At 36.2% G+C, this 23,041-nt stretch overlaps 1 protein-coding gene across 2 annotated transcripts in view; it reads right to left on the bottom strand.

The window, feature by feature from the left end:
• Positions 1 to 23,041, bottom strand: part of DNAJC13 (DnaJ heat shock protein family (Hsp40) member C13) — a 124,621-nt gene that overhangs the window by 87,533 nt on the left and 14,047 nt on the right. For both annotated transcript variants that reach the window (XM_027061840.2, XM_027061841.2), the window contains exons 2-5: positions 17,907 to 17,987; positions 2,316 to 2,391; positions 1,374 to 1,523; positions 895 to 936 (exon numbers count right to left, since the gene is read on the bottom strand). In XM_027061840.2, coding sequence (XP_026917641.1) covers positions 895 to 936; positions 1,374 to 1,523; positions 2,316 to 2,391; positions 17,907 to 17,974 — 336 coding nt within the window. In that variant the 5' untranslated portion in view covers positions 17,975 to 17,987. The remainder of the gene's footprint in view (positions 1 to 894; positions 937 to 1,373; positions 1,524 to 2,315; positions 2,392 to 17,906; positions 17,988 to 23,041) is intronic.

The following is a 23,041-nucleotide window of genomic DNA, read 5'->3' on the forward strand; positions in this document are numbered from 1 at the left end:
CATTAATCTATTTTAAATGGCTCCTGAGCAGTCACTTGCTTGACTTGAGATCAGTGAAGCTTCTGGGAGGCTAAAACTAGCAGAACATCCACAGAAAGAATGAGGGCTTAAAAGGCAGGGAGACGGTGCTGCCAGCTTCTCAGAATTCAATTCCTGCCTTTTACCAGAAGAGCCAGAGTTCTGAACAGTGCTATCAGTTTAGGCATTATTCCGCCCCCTTGCCCGTTATAAATCCAATACCTTCTCATGGAAAGAAATTCAGTATTTCAAGGGAGTGAAAAAAAAGCACGGACTCCCATTTTCCCCCCTCAGAAGTCTCCAATTTAGTTTAAATGCTGTTGTAACATGATTACAGAATGCATGAGAAAGTTAGGAAGATTCTAATAAGCAACCATGACTTCCCCAAAGCTGTCAGTGCACCATGCAAAGCCTTACTAGCAGCCAGATCCAGTGCAGGCACATATAATAAGACAGTTCTGATATACCCCAAACTTCTTAAAACCTTAATGCTTCTGAAATAGAAAAATCCTACACAAAACAACTGCTGCAGGTTCCAACAGGTATCATCCACAGTGTTGCTTACGATTGCTGTTTAGAATATTGAATAAAAAGTACCTGAGTGGTAACAGCATTGTTTTTATTGCTCCATAGTTCTGCCTGAAGACTTTTTTCCCTGTCATAAGCATTAAGTCATAAATCTAATTCCTCATATCTGAGTTTCCTGGTAAACTACATTCATCCATCACATAGTGCCAGACAACATTTGATGATGATTCCTTTTTTCCCTTCAGCTTTGCCATAAAAGGAACACACAGACCACAGAAGCATTTCTATTTAATAATGGGCAACATTAGAACAAATAAAAATAGATATTAATAAATGCTAAATACTTGCCCTTCCTGTGATTTTTCCTTCTGAAAAATCAGTTCTAAATCTCTGAAAGAGAAAACATAATCACAACTTATGACAACAGACTGGTAAGGAAGATTTGCAGTTCAGTTCTTTCTATCCAAAACATGTAAAACCCCAACTTGATAACCTTGATATTAAAAAAATGTTACTGAAGATAAAGTTTAAGGCTGTTCAATACAAAATGTGTGGAACTTCACTGAAAAACAAGATAGATTAAACACACGACTGCTTTGCTCTATATATGTGCTTAAAAAGACTAAACACTATCAAACATATCTGGATTTTCCAGACTTTCCATTAGAGAAAGTTAAAGTTTCACCGAATCAAGTTAACAGTCAATAAGAAAAAACACTGTGGTCACAGAGACTCAAAACATTAATATCTGTACTGTAACGTAACTGTTTAATTTAAAAAAAAAAAAAGAGGAGAAATTTAGCTTATTAACACGGAACTGTTCTTACCAATGCTTCTGTAAGAAGTTCTGTTCTGTGCTCTGTAGAAAATTTTAAAGTTTCTGACTTCTTTCCACTGCCTTTACGAAATGTGAGGTTGAATTCTGTTCCTTGTCCTTTCCCAACGGGACTGATGCTGCAAATGTCTCCATAAGGCCACTAACAAAAAGAAATTCTCTCAAATGATGCTATAATATGGTGAAATACAACATTGTTTTTCCTGCTTTAATTTCACAATAACCGATTAAATTACAAAATAATACAGAGGTCTAGAAGGTGTCACATCTTATAGTAATTCTGTAACACATATTCTTTTTAAGGTTTTCGGTTATCAGGGACAATTAAAAAATCCCATCTGTGTTCCAACTTTAATGATTACTGACATTAATCCAAAGCAATTAAAATACATACAAGTGAAAAGAAGTGAGGAATAAAATTTTATGATTACCTGCAGATCTGCTAAAACAACAAAAAGGAATCTGTAAAACATGTCTAATTTAGAATTAAAAATAAACTAGATTATAAATATGTTTACTTATCCATATTCAAGCTAGTCTTGCCTTTATAAACAGTAATCCTACTTCCATGACAAGTATTTTCCATTTACTGCACTGCAACTTCTGTATACCTTTATTACAATATTAATACCGCCTTTAGAACTATAATGAACTAACGCACCAATTTCACATAAAAGAGATGGCAATCAAAAGTAACATATCAAAAAGTTATACTCCTTAGAGCCTAGAAATAAACACATTCTTCACCACCCGCTTTTATTTATTTATTTTTGGTACGGAGTACCAAGCATTATACAAGCATATCAATCTCCTTCAAAGTTGACTTTTCTAACCTAAAGTACAGATTTCAAGAAAGGGAAATCATGGGTCATATCCTGGCTTTTAAAATTCAAATGGAGTTCAAAACATGCCTAACAGCTTCTAACATGATTACCTGATTTGTTACTTCTAAGGTATTGGGATTATATGTAGTAATTGCATGGGTTCCAACTGAAAAGACACGCTTATACCTGCAAAGAAAGACAAGTACTTAAATTTAGTCTTAAATAAAAGAAACATTTTATAATAAAATATGATACTAACACAAAAAGAATATTTCAATAAACATAAAAATTTAATAATTAATACTAACTAAACAGAGCTTAGTTTTATATTCCCACATTTTTTGATGTTCTAAAGTGTTACTGGGGAGGGTGGGTGCCGCCTGGATACTGTTCACAGGCTCTGCTTTGCTCTCCATGCATAAGTTCATAGACAGACATGAATGGGTAACAACTGAAAAGGGTACTGGGACAGTGGGATCAACAATTTTGTATGGGAAACTTAGGGAGATGTTTACTGTAGTCTGTCTGAAGCTGGGACAAAACTAAACAAGATGAAATGTGCGAAAGCTGCTAGAGCTCTATTCTCCTTTACCAGGAGAAATAACTGAAATTAATGAACTCTTGAAGAAAATCCAGAACTTGAACAAATTTTATCAAGAAGATGGTTGGCTGATCAAGATAACTCAGTAATCCTCAGAACTGGATGAATTAATGAGTGAAGAAGCATATGAGAAAAACATACAATCTACTGAGGACTGAAAATGGAACTCCTAAATAACCTAGTATAAAACAAAATGACCAAAAAAAGAAAGTATTATTGGTATTAAAACCCACCGACCAGGGTACCTGGGTGGCTCAGTCAGTAGAGTGAATTTGGCTCAGGTCATGATCTCACAGTTTGTGAGTTCGAGCCCCACATGGGGCTCTGTGCTGACAGCTCAGAGACTGAAGCCTGCTTCAGATTCTGTGTCTCTCTCTCTCTCTGCCCCTCCCCTGTTTGCACTCCATCTCTCTCTCTCAAAAATAAAGATTAAAAAAAAAAAAACCCACCTACCACTCAGTTTACGTGAACCAGGGAGATCCTTAAGTAGAGAAATATGACCTATGCAAGCAAGCTTGTGTTGACTTACTATACATGAAGTTTAAAAGATACCACCCAAGGATACCAAGATTCTAAATGGGAAATTTTATTAAACAACAACAACACTGCACACTACTAATTCTTTCAAAATACCCTTTCAACAAAACCATGACGCAAAGGAAGGAAAAGCTATGGCCTGTAACTGATCAGTCACAACAATATTCTGGAATCTTAATAATTTCTATTTAAGCAACTACCTATTATAGTTAAGTGTTGCAACTCTATAGAAGTAGGAAGCTTATACACAGACAAGCCCCCAAGTTTCACTTCCCACTTTACTTCCTTCACTTAAAGTACCACATCTAAGGAAAAAAAATCACTTGGATATCAATAATCCTTTAGGATAGAGAGGAATTCATAATGATAAAGAACCTGAATAGAAAAACTTACTCAAAAATAAAGAATTAGTTCTTTAAAAATAAAATAAATACAGGGGCGCCTGGGTGGCTCAGTTGGTTAGACGTCCAACTTAAGCTCAGGTCATTATCTCAACGTTTGTGGGTTCAAGCCCCACGTCAGGCTCTGTGCTGACAATTCAGAGCCTGGAGCCTGCTTCAGATTCTGTGTCTCCCTCCCTCTCTGCCTTCCCCCGCTTGCACTCTGTCTCCAAAAATAAAAATGTTAAAAATAAAATACATAAAACATTAGCTAGTCTAAAAAACAAAATTAAGAATGTAAGAATTCATAATCATACAGAAGACATAAAGATGTGTGTAACTCTATGCAGATAACTTTGAAAATTATGAATAAACCAACCCCTATATAGAAGAGTTTAAGATAGCTGTAAACAATTACAACCTACAAAATAACCATGGCTCCAACAAGGAGGTGAATGCTTTAAAGGAACAGATAAATACCATGCTTCTTAAACTGTTCCAGGAAACAGACTAAGGACAGTTTCTAAATTCTTTTAGGGATACTACAATCTGGTAAGACAACACACACATTAAAAAAAAAAAAAGATACACCAATCTATTTTTAAAATAAATATTAACAATAGGGGTGCCTGGGTAGCTCAGTTGGTTGAAGCACTCGACTTCGGCTTAGGTCATGATTGATCTCACAGGTTGTGAGTGCAAGCCTCTCGCATCCGGCTCTCTGCTGTCAGCATAGAGCCTGCTTCAGATCCTCTGTCTCCCTCTCTCTTTGCCCCTCCCCAGCTCATGCGCATGATCTCAAAAATAAACATTAAAAAAATAAACAAGTATTAGAAAGAAGAATCAAGTAACATATTAAAATAGCAGTATACTATGACCAAAGAAGGTTCATGTTAGGAAAACAGATTTCAATGTAAGAAAAATCTATTAATGTGATCGGTCATATTTTATCTATTAGTATTTTAGTTAAGAGATTTTTAAATTACTAAAAATGGATGTTAAATACAATCAAATGCTTTTTTGATATTTATGGAGATCACAGTTTTCTGCTTTAAGCTACTAATACAGTAAAAAGACATACATACCTTAAACAGCAGCCATTATCAGACTGGACAGTAAAACACTAGAAGGATTTCCACTGAGATCGAGAGGGCTTTCACAATTTTTCTACTGCCTGTTTTTTTTTTTTCTAATTAGTATATTATATAATAAAAATGATAGTTATTTCCATTTGGGAAAAAAAGAAAAAGATTTTATTGATCTTTACCATATATTTATTTACAAAGTATTGCCATGTTACAAATATCTTTTCCCTAATTTCACATGTCTAAAATGGAGTGGGATAGGCACCTGGGTGGCTCAGTCAGTTAAGTGTCCGACTCTTGATTTCACCTCAGGTCATGACCTCACAATTCTTGAGTTTGAGCTCCACATCTGGCTCCGTGCTAATAGTGCAGAGCCTGCTTGGGATTCTCTCTCTCCCTCTCTCTCTGCCCCTCCCTCACTCATGCTCTCTCTCCCTCTCTCTCAAAATAAATAAATAAACTTAAAAAATAAAATAAAAGGGAGTGGGAAATGATCCAAAGAGAGACTACCTCCTAATATAAAAACATTCATTTGCTGCTTTCTAAAGCTGAGTGAGGATTGAGAGATTGGCGAGGTATATAAGGATTAACCTAAACAGTGAAAAAGTCTCAAAACTTCAGAGGCTTTAACAATTTACAAGAACAAAGAAATAAGATCTTATTAAACCACTATCTGCCTTAAAAGATTACCCAATGAAATCAAATGTATGATAGAAATGTGAATTCACAATTCTAACTTTCAGAATCATCTTGAGAGCCAAACATGTCAATTTTTATAGTCTTGAAGTGAAACTACAGAATTTCTTTATTTTACTTTGGGAGCAAAAGAAAGAATTAAAGAAGAATTAAATGCCTGAAATGTTTCCAATGTCAACTCGTGTTGTCACATTCAACACCAGCTAGGAAGATATTCTTTTCAATCATGTACTAATTTCCTCCACACAACCAAACCCCTTTTGACATCTTTCTCATTAACTTTGTTGTCTAGATTAGTGCCATGCAAAAGAACTTTCCAAGAAAATGGAAACGTTCTTTATCTACGCTGTCTAATGAGGCAATCATGAGCCACATGTAGCTATTAAGCACCTGAAATGTGGCTAATGCAAATGAATTTTACATTTATATGTGATTAAATTTAAACAGCCACAGGTGGTTAGTGACTGCCATATGGCAGAGAGCATATTCTAGATACTTCAGCAAAAGGAACCTAGAGTTAAGTGTCATTAGGCCCAAAGCACTGTTATGACTAGCAAACTCAGAGCTATCTTTCAGATAAATACTGATCTCTACAGCCTCCATAAGAAAAAAGTTACAAGGAAACAGATTTCTCTTTCATTCTTCTCTCTTCCCCCTTCTCTTATTCCATGAGCACTCCCCCTGTTTCAGTCCTCTAGAATGGCTGCTGCACTTCCTTTAAGTATAGAACAAATACTTCTAGGTCATTAAAAACACCTTAATAAGCAGCCCTAAACCTTCAAAGATTACCTATAAAGCCTCCATTGATACCAGATTTAGAAATTAAAATCTGAATGATCTCACATGTATGGTGTGTTAGTCACAGTACTTGCAAACTTAAGATTTTTTTCCTATCTTTTACTAAGTCATTAGTACCCTAAGTCATGAAGAATGGACAAAGATTCCCTAAGTTCAGGGAGGTACAGGTCTTCATTGTCTTTGAAACTAACTTCTCACATAAGACCCAGGACTGCATACAGCACATGCTCAGTGTTTACCAAATAGCTAAATAGGCCAATCCATCTAATAATACATAAACATGCATTCAAATCTATGACCTAATTTACTCTTGCCTTTAAAACAGAATAGCAACTACTTTCACACCAGGTTTTACTCATTTCATAATCACTATAATATCAGGAAATGACTAAGGTCTTTATTTTTATGAAAGAAAATATTCCCATTTTATTTGCTATCTGCAAAAAAATACCATTTATAAATTATAACTTAATTTGCTATTCTTATGGGTTTAAGATGAATTTGTTGGCTAATTCCTTAAAATTATTACAAAGCTCCTATAAAAAGTTATATAAAATCAAATAAAAAAGGAATAAAGACTAAAAAGGTATGAGAAATTTATGAAAGATGCCATATGTATATAAGAAATGTGAAAGCAAACATCTTTTCCCCCAATTGAGAAATTAATATTCATTATTGATTTTATTTACTGCACTTATTTCCATTTTATTCAGGAAGTGAAGGTATACACATGATTAAATGTCTATAGGGAATAGGCATTTTTTCCCCTCAAGTTTTCATAACTCATTTATTCTAATAGGACAGCTTAATAATAAATATAATTTACATTACCCATTAACTCTAATGTTATTTAGAATCAAGAAACTGATGCTATTCAAATAAATAAAAACATGTTTGAGGCAACTGCCTTATCTATGGTTCTTTTTGCTCCCATAACTGTTGGTGATAAAAATAAGAACAAGTAAAAAGGTGCTAATGACCGTGCTGACTGGGGATAAGAAAGATAATCTGTAACAAAGAAAGACCACCGAAGCAAAAGTTAGGGATATAATCTGGTTTTGGATTGGACAGGTGATGTTCAGGTTTTTTTAACAGACTAAACTTATATTAACTTACATTAAAATAAACACTCCTGTATTACTTAATTCCTGCAGATTAAAATGTTATTCCATTCTTAAACATTCTAGTCCTTATAAATATTGTTTTCCTCTTTGAATAACTTTTTATAACATGATTTTTTCCCTAGGGCAAGTTTTTTCTTAGCAAAAAAACCTGTTAGATCAGATACTGTATTAAGTATTCCCATGGATTGACCAAATATTAAATGAGCACAAATCAGTGCTGTGTACAAGGACATGGCAGTGAATGAGGGAGTCAGCCCCTCAAAGACCCACTTTCCTCCCAATATTTTATGTATTATTAACTAATTCAGACATCTGAAATGAACTGCAAAGTAGTTAAGAGCTAAGATACTTGTCAGTCATTGTTTCAAAGTTAATTCCAGACTTGAATACTCCTAACTGGCATATATCACTTTTGTGTAAAATTTAGGCATTTTAGGCAAACTGTGTAAAAATTAGGCATATACAATAGTGTCAACAGAAAGAGACTGCAAAAATACTGACCACCATCATAATACTCTTCTGCACAAAAATTCATTATCATTCAACTATCTCAAACTAGAGAAAATTCAACAGTACTTTGTTTTAGTAGAGAAAAAGCTTATGTTTACTATAAAATAATGGTTGTCAAATTTCTCAAGGTCATAAAACCTTTGTGTATTACTTTTAAGGTTAAGATCTTCGGGGCACCTGGGTGGCTCAGTCGGCTGAGCGACCAACTTCAGCTCAGGTCATGATCTCATGGTTTGTGGGTTTGAACCTCCCTCTCTGCCCCTCCCCCACTCATGCTCTGTCTCTGTCTCAGAAATAAACAAACAAACATAAATAAATAAAGTTAAGATCTTCAATCCTTTCAGTAGATAGCCTATGCAATGTGCCTCAAATAAGCCAAACAGATCTAATCAGAGTTGGAAGACACTTTATGTTTTGGAGCCTAGTCACCATAACATACAGCTTGAACATTTACAGTACTCTAGGCAAAGTAATTGTTCATTACTCGTGCAAGGGAACTAACTAACCTTCCTTAAAAGTAATTCTATTTCGTGGTGCCTGTGTGACTCAGTCTGTTAAGTGGCTGACTCTTGATCTCAGCTGAGGTCTTGATCTCAGGGTCATGAGTTCAAGCCCAGCATTGTGTTCCACGCTGGGCATGGAGCCTACTTAAAAAAAAAAAAGAAAAAAAAAAGTAATTCTATTTATTTTCCAGTACTGCAGATACTGCCCATTGTTCCTTAGAATTAAGCCAATATAGACTTCCCCACAAATTTCACCCTCTGGTCCAAGTTCTGTCTTTCAGCTTCACAAAGGTATAATAATTTTTGTGCCAACCAGACTTTCACTTTGAATCCTCTTCCTAAGCTGAACACCCTAGTTCCTTCGACCATTTTAAAATAAGTTTTGGCTACCAATTTCTAGGAAGCCATTAGGACACACACAGAACATAGGGTTTTTCCTTTTATTATTAAAAGCTTGAAAATCCAGTTAATTGAATTAGAATTTTAGTTCATCAAATAGTGAAACTAAGGATAACTGAAATACAACGTTTCTCAAAGAGTTAGGAGATCAATGTTAAGCACTGCTAAAGGAGGAACTACAGCTTAACAGTTAAAGCCCAATTCTGGAGCCACAACTGCCTCAGTTCGAACACTGTCTGGATTATTCACTTTCTATGTATCCTCTGATAATCTGCTTAACCTAAGCTTCAGTTTCTCTATCTGAAAGATGTGGACAGTATATATACCTATCTCATAATATGAGAAGTAAAAGAAATAATCCGTGTGGAGTACTTGTCACTTGCTGTTTATAATTGATAACTGTTAGCTATTTTAACGTTTATTCTTGAGAGAGAGAAGATACAGCATGAGCAGGGAGGGGCAGAGAGAGGGGGAGACCCAGAATCTGAAGCAGGCTCCAGGCTCTGAACTGTCAGCACAGAGCCCAATGCAGGGCTCAAACTCGTAAACAGAGATCATGAACTGAGCCAAGTTCAGACATTTAACCGATGAAGCCACCCAGGCGCCCCAATGTTAGCTATTCTTACTGGTATTATTCTGTTAAAATAACAGGGAGGAGGGGCTCAAAACTCCAGTAGAGTCACTGAATTAGTTATAATTAGTATCATTATGTTTCCAGTAACCATGACTGCTAAATTCATAATACATAGAACAAAAATAACAGGCAAAGTGATCATTCCTATGCCTATATTACCAGTATACTCCGATTCTGGTCGAACTCCACCTGTAGGATTAAGTTCACATGAGATGGCTCATTCATATCAGAAGCTGTACTCCTCAGAAAAGAGCGAGAGGGAATGTCTCTGCAAAACCTATCCCAATAACTAAGAAACCATCCCATTTCTTTCAGAGGAAATAAAGGGCATCCCATGAAATGTAAAGATTTACGTTTCATCATGCAAGGTATTTTTTCCATTTCAGATAGAGCTATTTTTTTTAAATACTTTAATTTTTAGAGCAGTTTTAGGTTCACAGAAAGATTAAGCAGAATGTACAGAGATTTCCCAAATACTTCCTGTCCCTACCCATGCACAGCCTCCCTTGTTATCAACATCCTCCACCCACAGGAGGAGGTATATTTGTTACAATTGCTGAACCTACACTGAAACATCATTATCAACCCAAGTCCAGTTTACATTAGGATTCCCTCTTGGTTTGTACATTCTACGGGTCTGGTGAATGTATATGACACGTATCCACCATTACAGCATCCTAGAGTAGTTTCACGGCCCTAAAAACCTCCTGTGCTCCACCTTTTATCCCTCCTTACCCCCTAAACCTTAACAGCCACTCATCTTTTTACTGTCTCCAAAATTCTGCCTTTACTGCAATGTCATACAGTTAGAATTAAACAGTAGACAACCTTTTCAGACTTGCTTCTTTCACTTAAGTTTCTTCATGTCTTTCCTGGCTGGATGGCTTATTTCATTTTCACACTGAGTAATATTCATTGTCTGCATATACTACAGTTTATCCATCCTTTCACTTACCGAAGGACATCTTGGTTATTTCCAATTTCTGATAATTACGAATAAAACTGCTAGGAACATCTGTGTGCAGGCTTTTGTGTGGACATGTTTTCAACTCTTTTGAGTAAATAACTACAGAGTGTGATTGCTGGATCATATGGTAAGAGGATGTGGAGTTTTTTGGAGCATTAATCCACTGACTTTAGAGTGAGTACTGAAAGATACGAATTTATTGCCATCATGTTGCTTGTAGAGTTGGAGTTTCTGGTGGTATTCTCTGGTCCTTTCTAATCTTTGTTGCTTTTGATATTCATTCATGTATTCATTCATTCATTCATTCATTCATCTTTTCTCCCCTCAGAGAGTTCCCCTTCAAATTTCTTGCAGGGCTGGTTTAGTGGTCACAAACTCCTTTAATTTTTGTTTGTCTGGGCAACTTTTTATCTCTCCTTCTGTTTTCAATGACAGCCTTGCTGGATAAAGAATTCTTGGCTGCATATTTCTCTGATTCAACACACTGAATATATCCTGCCACTGTTTTCTGGCCTGCCAACTTTCTGTGGATAGGTCTGCTGCAAACCTGATCTGTATTCCCTTGTAGGTTAAGGACTTCTTTTCCCTTGCTGCTTTCATGATTCTCTCCTTGCCTGAGTATTTTGTGATATGCCTTGTTGATGGTCGGTTTTTGTTGAATCTAATGGGAGTCCTCTGTGCTTCCTGGATTTTGAGGTCTGTGTCTTTCCCCAGATTAGGAAAGCTTTCCGCTATGATTTGTTCACATAACTGTTCTACCCCCTATTTCTCTCTCTTACTCTTCTGGGACCCCTATAATTCTGATGTTGTTCTTTTTAACGAGTCACTGATTTCTCAAATTCTTAAATCGTGCTCTTTTGCCTTAATCTCCCTCTTTTTTTCTGCTTCATTATTCTCTGTAAGTTTGTCCTCTATATCGCTGATTCTCTGTTCTGCCTCAGCCATCCTTGTGGCCGCAGCACCCATTTGAGATTGCAGCTCACTTATAGCATTTTTTATTTCATCCTGACTAGCTTTTACTTCTTTTATCTCCACAGAAAGAGATTCTAATCTATTTTCGACTCCAGCTAGTATTCTTATTATCGTGATTCTAAATTCTGGTTCAGACATCTTGCTTGTAAATGTGTTGGTTAAGTCCCTGGCTGTCGTTTCTTCCTGTTCTTTTGGGGTGAATTCCTTCGTTTCGTCATTTTGAAGGGAGAAAAGGAATTAATAAGGTAGGAAATATTAAAATTAAAAAATTAAAATTAAAAAAATATTAAAATTTAAAAATTAAACACACACACACAAAATAATCGAATAAATGATGTTAGATCCTAGGTGTGTTTTGGTCTGGGTGTCGAAAGTGGCTTGACAGATTAGAGAAAAAAGGGGGAAAAAAGAAAAAAAAAAGGAAATCATCTGAAAATTTGAAAAAATGAATACACTGAAGTAGATGAAAATGAAATGATGGAAGTAAAACAATTTGAAAACATTTACACAAAAGTAAAAAATAAAGAAAAAAATTAAAAATATTTTTAATAAAAATTTTAAATAAAAATGAAGTTTTTCTCTCTCTGTATTCAAGAAAAAGAAAACAAAGAGCAAAAAAAAAAAAAAAAAAGGAAAGAAAGAAAATTGAATAGTTGGACCAGGTAATAGACTGAAATTACTTCATTTTCCCCTAAAAGTCAAACTATGAAGCGCTTTATAGTCCATAAGCTAAGCAAGTGGTGAGACTTGTGTTCTTGAAGAGGGAGGTTGGCTCAGTTAGGCAGGGCTTAGTGTAAAGGCTCCATTCTCCACAAGATAGCACTGCTAGCCTACAGGGGTGGATTGTTGTGGCACTTGTAGGTGCGTATATGCATGCTCAGGAGCGGTGAAAATGGGGTCACCCAGATACCCAGTCTCTAGTATCGGAACTCTGTTCTCCCCGATTAGCAATCACGCACCTATCCTTCGTCTTCAGCTTCCGTCCACTCGCCGTTTCCACACCGTCCATGACCAGGCCCCAGGCAGCACCTCCCTCCCAAGTTTTGTCTCAGATGCAGCTGCCTTCCCCAGCCCCCCACTTCTGAGGGACTGTGGCTTTGACCCGCTCCACCCCTCTGTGAAGGGTCTCACTGAGCAACCACCGGGTGCCAGCCCGCCCCAGAAAAAGTTCACGAGACTGTAGCAGCAGCGTCTCAGGGATTATGAAAATCACAACACACATCTGGTTTCACCCCCAACAACCTTGTTCCAGCACCAGCGAATGTGGCCGTTCTCTGTGGTCTGCTGGGCCCAGGTGGCCTTACAGCCTCTACCAAATGTCCTTCCAGCAGTGGAACCGCTTCTCCCCATGTGGCCCGAGAACCTCCCAAAGAGGATTTGGAGTTTTTTAAGAAACCATCAAACCATCTTCCAAAGTGGCTGCACCATTTTGCATTCCCACCAGCACTGGATGAGAGTTCCCTTTGCTTCATATCCTCATCAGCATTTGGTGTTCAGTGCTCTGGATTTTGGCCAATCCAATAGTTTTATAGTGGTATCTCTACATTTGCATTTCCCTGATGACTTATGATATGAAGCATTTTTTCGTATGTTTATCTGCCAACTGTATATCTCTTTGGTGAGATCCCTATTAAGTCTTTGGTTCATTTTTTTAATTAGGTTGTTTTCTTATTGTTGAATTTTAAGGATTCTTTGTGTATTTTGGATAATAGTCCTTTTTTAAATGTCTTCTACAAATATTTTCTCCCAGCTTGTCTTCACATTCTCTTGACAGGGTTTTTCACAAAGCAGAAACTTTTAATTTTAATGAAGCCCAGCTTATCAATTCATTTTTTTTAATGTATTGTCACATCTTTGGTGCTGTATCTAAAAAGTCATCACCAAACACAAGAGTCATCTAGATTTTCTCCCATGTTATCTTCTAAGAGTTCTGTGTTTCACATTTAGGTCAGTGATACATTTTGTTTTAATTTTTGTGAGATGTATAAAGTGTGTACTTAGATCCTTCCCCTCCACCTCCTTTTTGCATGTCCATGTCCACATGAACAGCATCATTTGTTAAAAAGACTATCTTCTGCTCCTTGAAGCTAGCTTTTAATGCAACACTGTGTGTAAAACATGAAAATCTTATAAAGCAGATACATTCCTATTTGCATTTCTGGGTGAAAAATGTTCAAATCCCAGACTAATATTAAGCACAAAGAATTATATGAAGAATACACAAAAAGTGTTCAGGATGAACTCATCTGAGGTTTAGAGACTGGCAGCGTCAAGAGCCAGGATCAATAAATCAAGGGAAAAAACCCTCGAGATTTCTAGGATTATCAGAGTTGGTGACATGTGTTAATACCAGGCAGCTAAAGAGTACCTCTTCTTTTCTAGGATTCCAATTTCTACACATAAGGTATCAGAAATTTGCGATCTTCTCTTTGAGTCGCCTTTCCTATTTCCTGTATCTAGTCACTGCACTGACTGTATATGAATGTCATAAGGATCTGCCATTTAATCTCATGGACTGATTACCATATATCCCAATGTATTAAAATCCCTTTCAGATACTAAAATGCCACCCTTAAATTCAGAGCATTTGCTACAATTAATATATGCAAATATCAAAGTGACCCAGAAGTAAATGCCCACGTTTTACTTGTGATTTCCATCCAGAAAAAACAAAGAACCATATTCTCAATATCACCCTCAAGTTTCCCAAAGTGAAATTGCACTTCTGCTTTAACTGAAACATATGCATCTTCCTTCCTATCGGAAATGATGTGCTTAGGCCAAAAAGGAAACTTTGCTCTTTCATGAAAGTGCTTGTTACCCCTGAAAGCTACTCCCTCTTCCTGCTCCTTCCAGAGCAAGCATAGAATTATGTACTTTCCAAGTGGGAAAATGACAAGTGTAGGAGAAAAGGTTACTTTGCTAGCCAGGGAGACTATATTGAGTGAACAGACCTGAAGTGGTAACAACATGAGTAGTGGCTGCAAAATGAAACACATGAAAACTATTACAAAGGTAACATGAAATGGGAACAAGGGAAATATGTTAAGAGGTAAAGATGGTAATTTAGGCATATCTTAAGAAAAAAATATTCATCTTTACTGCTTACAGCTGCCTTTTTTGTAAAACTGACAAGCTGACTCTAAAATTCATATGGAAATGCAAGAGACCCAGAATAGCCAAATGTTGTAAGTGAAAAAAGTTGGGACCTCAAACTTCCTAGTTTTAAAACTTAATACAAAGCCACGGTAATCAAGACAGTATAGTGTTGGCATAAGGACAAGCATATAGATCAATGGAACAAAACTGGCAATTCATAAATAAACCTTTACATTTATGGCCAATTATTTTTGACAAGAGTGCCAAAACAATTCAATGAGGAAAGAATAATCTCTTCAACAAATGATGCTGGGACAACTGGATATCTACATGCAAAAGAATGAAGTTGGATCCCTTTTTCACACTATATACAAAAATTAACCCAAAATCAATGCTATAAAATTCTTAGGATATAGGATATGTCTTTGAGACATGGGTTAAATAATGGCTTCTTAGGACAACAAAAGCACAAACAGCAAAAGAAAAAAGATAAACTGGATCTCATCAAAATCAAAACCCTGTGCTTCAGTGGATGACTATCAAGAAAGTGAAAAGACAACCCACAAAATGAGAGAAAATACCTGCAAATCATGTACCTGATAGCAACTTGTATTCAGAACATATAATGAGCATTTATAACCCAATTAAAATGGGTAAATGATTTGAAAAGACATCTTATGAAAGATATACAAATGGCCAACAAACATGCAAAAAAGGTATTCAATACTTTAGTCATCAGGGAAATGCAAATTAAAACCCTAACAAGAGGGGCACCTGGGTGGCTCAGCTGGTTGAGCATCTGAGACTCTTGATTTTGGCTCAGATCATGATCCTAGGGTCAGGGGATCAAGCCCTGTGTCGGGTTCCATGCTAAGCATGGAGCCTGCTTAAGATTTTCTCTTTCCCCCTCCTCTACTCCTCCTTTGTGCACATGCATGCATGCACACACGCTTTCCTCTCTCTAAAATAAAAATTAAAAACCTTAAAAAGTAAATTAAAAAAATAAAACCACAAGACACCAGTTCTCCATTAGGATTGCTAAAATAAAAAAAAGACAATGACGAATGTCGGTGAGGAAGTGGAGAAACTGGATTCCTTATACACTGATAAAATTGTAAAATGTTTCAGCCACTTTGGAAAAGCTTGGCTGTTCCTCAAAAAGTTAAATACAGAATTACCATACAGCTTTATATAACTCCATACAACACCAATTCCACTCCTAGGTATGTACCCAAGAGAAGAGGAAGTACACATTCACCCATGAGGTTACACATAAACATTTATAGCAGCATTATCCATAACAGTAAAAAAGTAGAAACAAAACAAATGTCCACCAATTGATGAATGGATAAACAAAATGTGATAAATCCATACAACTGGCACAAAAAAAAAAAAGGAATGAACTACTCACACAAGTTACAATATGGATGAACCTTGAAAATATTATGTTAAGTGAAAAACAAAAGAAAATATTATGCTAAGTAAAAGAAGACCGTCACAAAAGACCACATGATTTATGATGCTATTCATACAAGACATGCCAAATAAGCAAATCCTATGACAGAAAGTAGATTAGTGTCTGCCAGATGCTGGAAAGATGGGAAAAGAGGAGCAACTGCTATCACAGAAGATTTTTGGGGAGGTGATGAAAGTGTTCTAAAAATGGTTAGTGGTGATGGTTCACAACTCTATTAAATATACTAAAAACCGTGGAGTGGTACACTTTTTTTTTTATTAAGTATTTATTTTTGAGAGAGAGAGAGAATGAGAGAGCACACAAGAGAGCACAGAGGGAGGGACAGAGGGAGGGAGGGACAGAGGTTGAGGGAGAGGGAGAGAAGGGGAGAGAGATCCCACAAACCATGAGATCATGACTGGACGCTTAACCGACTGAGCCACCCAGGTACCCCTGAATGGGTACACTTTAAAAAGGTGAATTTTATGTTATGTAAATTATATCTTAATAAAACTGTTATAAAAACAAAGTTTCAAGGTGTCAATGATGGAAGCAAGGAAACGTACTGACAACACATAAACAGTTCTCCAAATTATTACAAAAGAAAAAAAATATCTTAAGTCTTAGTCACAACTTTCCTAGAACATCAAAAAAAGTTTTTTCCAGATGATCACATTTACTGACAAGCAAAGCAAGAAGTATTACAGTAAGCTTGTTCTTTAGAATACATCAGTATGGTATAATTGTATTAAAAATAGAAGTTATATTATGATGACCAGAGCAATCTACCACTTGAGGAAAAAATAAAAATCATCCCAATATACAATTTTTTTAAGGCTAATTCAAAGAATTAAAGAGACTCACACTACCTTGGATACCTCAATTTTCTACCTTTGCTCAATGAAATTAAATGAAGAGAAAACTTCAAGACAGATATTCTACAAGTGTAACCGTTATGCTCCCTAATTTAGGAGTTCGTACAATTGAACTACTAAAAAGAAACAAAATTAAACATTCTAATCTTTCAAAATTAGTCAGTTTGCTAATGCAAACCAGAAACACTACAGAATCACATGTTGCACCACTCTAAGTTACTACACTATTACCTAAAAAATGAAAAGTTCAGAAAAAGAACTAAAGGTATTGGCTTTGTGAACATGGCACGTTTTATGAGGCCTGACTTGAAATAACGTGGTCACCTATTCGTCACAGTGTGGGACACTCATTATACTTATTACTACTTAAAAGGGCTAGAAAGGAAACTTTTTTGGTGATGGTCAACAGGTGCCATTCACTGAATACTCAATTTATTTAAGTCATAATTTTAAAACCTTCACACCCTCCATGTCACTTCATTTAATCCTTACAGCAATGTGAGGGGTAGGAATTACCACTCATTTCACAAAAAAGAAACAGAAACATCAACATCTTGGTTTGACCAGGCAAGCTACTAAAAAATGTCACTGCCTCTCTCAAGGAAAAGGTAAGATCAAATCCAATTTTCAAAATTCATTATAGGCCTAAAGAAAGGTTACAAAAAGCACTACTAGCATATTCTCTCTTGACAGTCAAATGGACATGAAAATAGAGCGATCACACACAGGCTATAAAGTTGTGAAGTTAATACTCTGCCACTACCATATAATTGACAGCATCTAAGGAGGTAGATAGATGGTCTGTTTTCCTTTTAACTGGTACTTTTAATTCTTACCAATTTCTTCCCAACACAGAAGCAGAAAACCAGATATGTCAAGAGAAAAAAAGAACAATAATGTATTCTAAGTGTAGCATTTGCATTTAAAATATGCACATATATTTTTCAGAGGAGAAGGACTAAATGGCATAACTGAGCTGTGTGGTACTACTCAAGATATTGAAAGTTATGTTTAAAATGATACTTCATAGATGCACAGAAAAATAAAACCAACAGAAATACTTACTTTCCTCTCCATGAATGTTTTGTTGTGTAGAAACATGCCAAATCCTTATTTTCCCTAATCATGTTCATTTTGTGCTGATACCTAGAAGATAAAAATATGGCTGAATTTAGTACGGTTATCCCTCGAGTTTTTCCTGAATCTCACTACCATACTGTCAAAGCCTGCCACATGGTACTAATTTTAAGGCACAACTTATTCTACAAGTCCATAAGGTTTAAAGGGACAGGTACTGGTCTGTTCCCCTCTCTGTCACACACTTTAGCACACCATATTGTGACTGTCTGCTCCCCTCCACTACACTGGGTTTCTTAAGGACAAAAATTGCCTTCAACATCCCAAGAATAGAGAATCTAATAAAAAATGTTAAAGTAAATGAATCTTTAAATCTCACATTACCAAACAATGCCTTGGCACAATACAAGCACCTAAAAATGTGTGCCAGGTGTCCACTCAATTCCAAAAAGTTTTTGCTGAGCTAAGTGCCAGCCATTCTGCTATCATTGTCACTTTAAAGGAGACCCACTCTAAATATGATTTAAGTTAAAAATAACATTTTCATTAAAGAAGTAATCCATGTCCATAGTAAAAACAAAAACAAAAAAAAAAAAACCTAAAGTGCTCACAAAGTAAATCCTAGCATCCAAAGCTAATCATCCTAGCCTCCCTTCTAATTAGAATAGGGTTTTTTAAACAAAATTGTGATTGTCAATTGTACTGCTTAAGCCTGTTTTCACACAATATTAACCTTCTTCTATGGAATTAAAATTTTTAAAGTCTACATGCCATTCCATTGTATGAATTTAGTATAACAATGCTACTCAAAGTGTAACTGCAAACATCAAGCCAATTACAGAAACTGACAGTTAAGGGTTTAGAAACTTTTATAGCAATTTGGTGTGTGGACTCCTCTGGCTGAAGAGTTACATAGACCAAACAGTTCAGGACTCTCAAACTTGTGTGATAAACCACACGGTAATAGCTTCCTACCAGCCATATGCACAGGGACCATGTTACATGCAATATTTAAAAATTAGTTTATTGACCATAACCCAGAAGTATATAAAATCCAGACTACTTATTTCATGAGAAAATTTAAATTTAGCTAATTGTACAGGATAAGTCGGTAGAATTGTTAACTAATGAAAGGCTGATAAATTTTGAAAATGCTACATAATTTGCTTCATATTGCATAAAAGTTAAAAATGAACATGGTCAGGCACCTTGATGGCTTGGTCAGTTAAGCGTCTGGCTCTTGATTTCGGCTCTGGTCATGATCTCACAGTTTGTGGGTTTGAGCTCCATGTCGGGCTCTGAGCCGACAGTGGGGAGCCTGTAGGATTCTCCCTCCCTCTCTCTCTGCCCCCTCTGCTTGCTCTCTCTCAAAATAAATAAATAAACTTTTAAAAAAATGAATATGGTCATTTATTTCATCTTTTGTGACTTGACTATCTCTCCTTACCTTTAATTAGAAACGCATTTTTAAAAAAATTAAAAATACTGGATACATACCAAAGTGTCAATGCACACTGAATCATTAGAATCATGGTTCACTTCAACTCTCTTTATATCTTTATACACTGGTCTAATGTGTTTTTTTTTTTAATCAGCAAGTATTATTTTCATAATTTTAACAAAACCGTTTTCATTCAAAAACATTTTTGCAATAGCTTTTTGAGATATAATTCACACACCATAAAATTCACCCTTTTTAAGTGTACAAGTCAGGGGTTTTTAGTATATTCAGAGTTCTACAACCAAGGCTGTTTTTAGAACATTTTTATCACCCCAAAAAGAAACCCTGTTAGCAGTTAGCAGTCACTTCTCATTTCCACTCACTCCCAGCACCTGGCAACCACTAATCTACCTTTTGTCACTATGACTTTGCCTATTTTAAACATCTCATATAAATGTAACCATACAAAATGCAGTCTCTGTGACTGCCTTCTTTCATCTAGCATGACATTTTCAAAGTTCATCCACATTCTGGCATGGATTAGTTTCCTTCTATTGTAGAGATATACATTTTGTTTATTCATCAGTTGATGGACAGTTGTGTTGTTTCTACTTTTTGACTATTATGAATCATGCTGCTATGAACATTTGTGTGAACAGTTATTTCTCTTGAGTACATATACCTGCAGGGCAAAAACATTTTAAAAGACACCTCTATTTTGAAACTGCTTTCTTCACTCCTACTACTTGCTTTTGTATTAGCAAACTGGCAAGGTCCTCTACATTCTATGTAGGACACTCTGCCTCTAGATACCTATATGGCTCACACCTCCTTCCAATCTGTGTGCTAATGTCAGTTTTGTTTTGTTTTGTTTTTTAAGAGAGAGAGGGTGTGCACACCTGCATGCAAGCAGGGCAGGGGCAGAAGGAGAGGAAGGGAGAGACAGAGAAAAATCTCAAGTAAGCTCCACAGCCAGCACAGGGCTCTATCTCATGACCATGAGGATCATGACCGGAATTGAAATCAAGAGTTGGATGCTCAACTGACTGAGCCACCCAGGTGCCCCAGATGTCAATTCTATAATAAAGCCTACCCTAACCATCCTGTTATAAATTATAATCATTCTTCTCATTTCACACTTTAAATCCTTCTGATTCCTGTTCATTTTTCCTCTATGGCAACTTTAATAGTCTAATATGCAACTTATTAAATTTATTATTTAATCCTGCTACCATATCCAGACAGAAGCGTTTTTGTGTGTTAAGCTCATTATACACACACACATATACACACATACACATATGTGTGTGTATAGATGTATGTATATATATGTGTGTACGTATATGTGTGTGTGTATATATATGTATATATATATATAAAAACCTCAGAGCCTATAAGAGTGCCTGACACAAAACAGGTTCTCATTAAGTATTTGAGTGAATGAAATGAATGACATACAGCAACCCCGTGGGAAACTCTGATATCCATTTCAAGTTGATGTTCTAACAAGTACTCCTAAATAAAGTTTTGCCAAACCTGCAAAAGCATCAACTCATGCTCTGAGGAATCAGAGGATCACAAGTAACAGCAAGGTTAGGGAAACCTTTACTGTTACCAGAGAGGAAATTACAGTCAACTGACATCTTCCTACTAGTGTGTATGGAGACAGCTAAATATAGTCCTGACAGTTGGTGTGTTTTGTTGGTTTTTTCCTGCATCGTGTATCTGGGATGAAACAGCCAACGAAGACTTAGTAAACCAGCAAACATTTCCTCAGCCTTCTAAATCATTTGCAGTAAATGATACTGATGAAAAGAAACTCAGATAGGATCTCTGATAAAGTACCAAAATAGTGAAAAATACAGGTCTAGAGATATTCTCTTTCCCTTATACACTACGACTGAAGACTGGAATAAGGAAATAAAAAAGAAGACAGAAAAGATGATGGCTGATATTAAAGAGTGGAGTTTGGATTCCTAGAGTCCTAAGTTAAGATATCTGAATGTCAGACTCTGTACCAAGGGCCTACCTTAGGAAAAGTGACAAAAGAAAATGTATTTGAGTGAAGGGTGACTGATATCATTAAGGGACTTTAAATTCAAAATGGAAGTGAGAGAAAAATAATAGACTTTAAAATGATAACCCCCAATGCCTGGGTGGCTCAGTTGGTTAAGCATCCAACTTTGGCTCAAGTCAAGATCTCATGATTTGTGAATTCGAACCTTGCATCGGGCTCTGTGCTGACAGCTTGGAGCCTGAAGCCTGGAGCCTGCTTCGGATTCTGTGTCTCCCTCACTCTCTGCCCCTCCCCCACTCATTCTTTCTTTCTCTCTCAAAAATAAACACTAAAAAAATTTTAATGAAAGGGGTGCCTTAGGTGGCTCAGTAAGTTGAGCATCCAACTTTGGCTGAAGTCATAATCTCATCGCTCATGAGTTTGAGCCTCACGTGGGCCTGTGCTGACAGCTTGGGGCCTAGAGCCTAGAGCCTGCTTTGGATTCTGTGTATGTCTCTCTCTCTGTGCCTCCCCCACTCGTGCTCTGTCTCTCAAAAATAAATAAAAACATAAAAATTTTTAATTTAATAAAAAAAAATGACAGCCCCCCCCCCCCAAAAAAAACTCAGAGCATGACCCAGAAAAAAAAAAAAACAAGCAACAAAAAAACCTTAAGAATGATTTCATAAGTATTGCTGACTTGGGGGGAATATGTAACTCAAACAGATCTTTTAGGAGAGGAATTAAAACAAGTTTACATCAAGAAGGTTTATCTACAACTTTCTGGAGACATATGAACTTGATAGTGATGAAAGTGATGAGATACCTAAGTAGTCACCTCAATCCAGAGAGTTCTTAGGTTAGGATAGATGAAAGGAAAAAGGGAGAGAAGACCTAACATATTAATATAAAAGTAAACTACTGGAAGATATACAAATGGCCAACAGGTATATGAAAAGATGTTCAATGTCACTATCAGAGAAATGCAACTCAAAAGTATGAGATTTCAACTCACACCTGTTACAATGGCTATTATCAGAACAAACTCCAAAGACAATTTTAGCAAGGATGTAATGAAACTGAACTTTTATACACTGTTGGTGGAAATGTAAAATGGTGTAGGCAGTATGAAAAATAGTATGGAAGTTTCTAAAAAATTAAAAATAGAACTACCAAAGGATCCATGATTCAAACTTCCAAGTATTTATCCAAAAGAACTGAAATTAAAATTAGCATCTTGAAGAGCCAACACTCCCATGTTCATTGTAGCATTACTTGTAAAAGCCAAGATGTGGAAACAACCTTAAGTCTATCAACAGGTGAATGGATTAAGAAAATGTGGCATACACAAATAATGGGATATTATTCAGCCTTGAAAAAGAAGGAAATCCTGCAATATATGACATGAGTGAATTCTGGGGGACATTATGCTAAGTGAAGTCAGTCACAGCAGGACAAATACTGCATGACTCCACGCAGTATCATGAGTTATCTAAACTAGTCAAATTCTTAGACACAACCAGGAAATGGAGCGTGGGAGAAATGGGGAGGTGCTAATCAATGGGTATAAAGTTTCAGTTATGCGAGATGATTAAATTCTAGAGATCTGCTGTACAGCATGGTGCCTACAGTTAATACAGTACCATACACTTAGAAATCTGTTATGAGGACAGATCTCATGTTAAG

The sequence above is a fragment of the Acinonyx jubatus genome, chromosome C2 (assembly GCF_027475565.1).
Source record: "Acinonyx jubatus isolate Ajub_Pintada_27869175 chromosome C2, VMU_Ajub_asm_v1.0, whole genome shotgun sequence".
NCBI lineage: Eukaryota > Metazoa > Chordata > Mammalia > Carnivora > Felidae > Acinonyx > Acinonyx jubatus.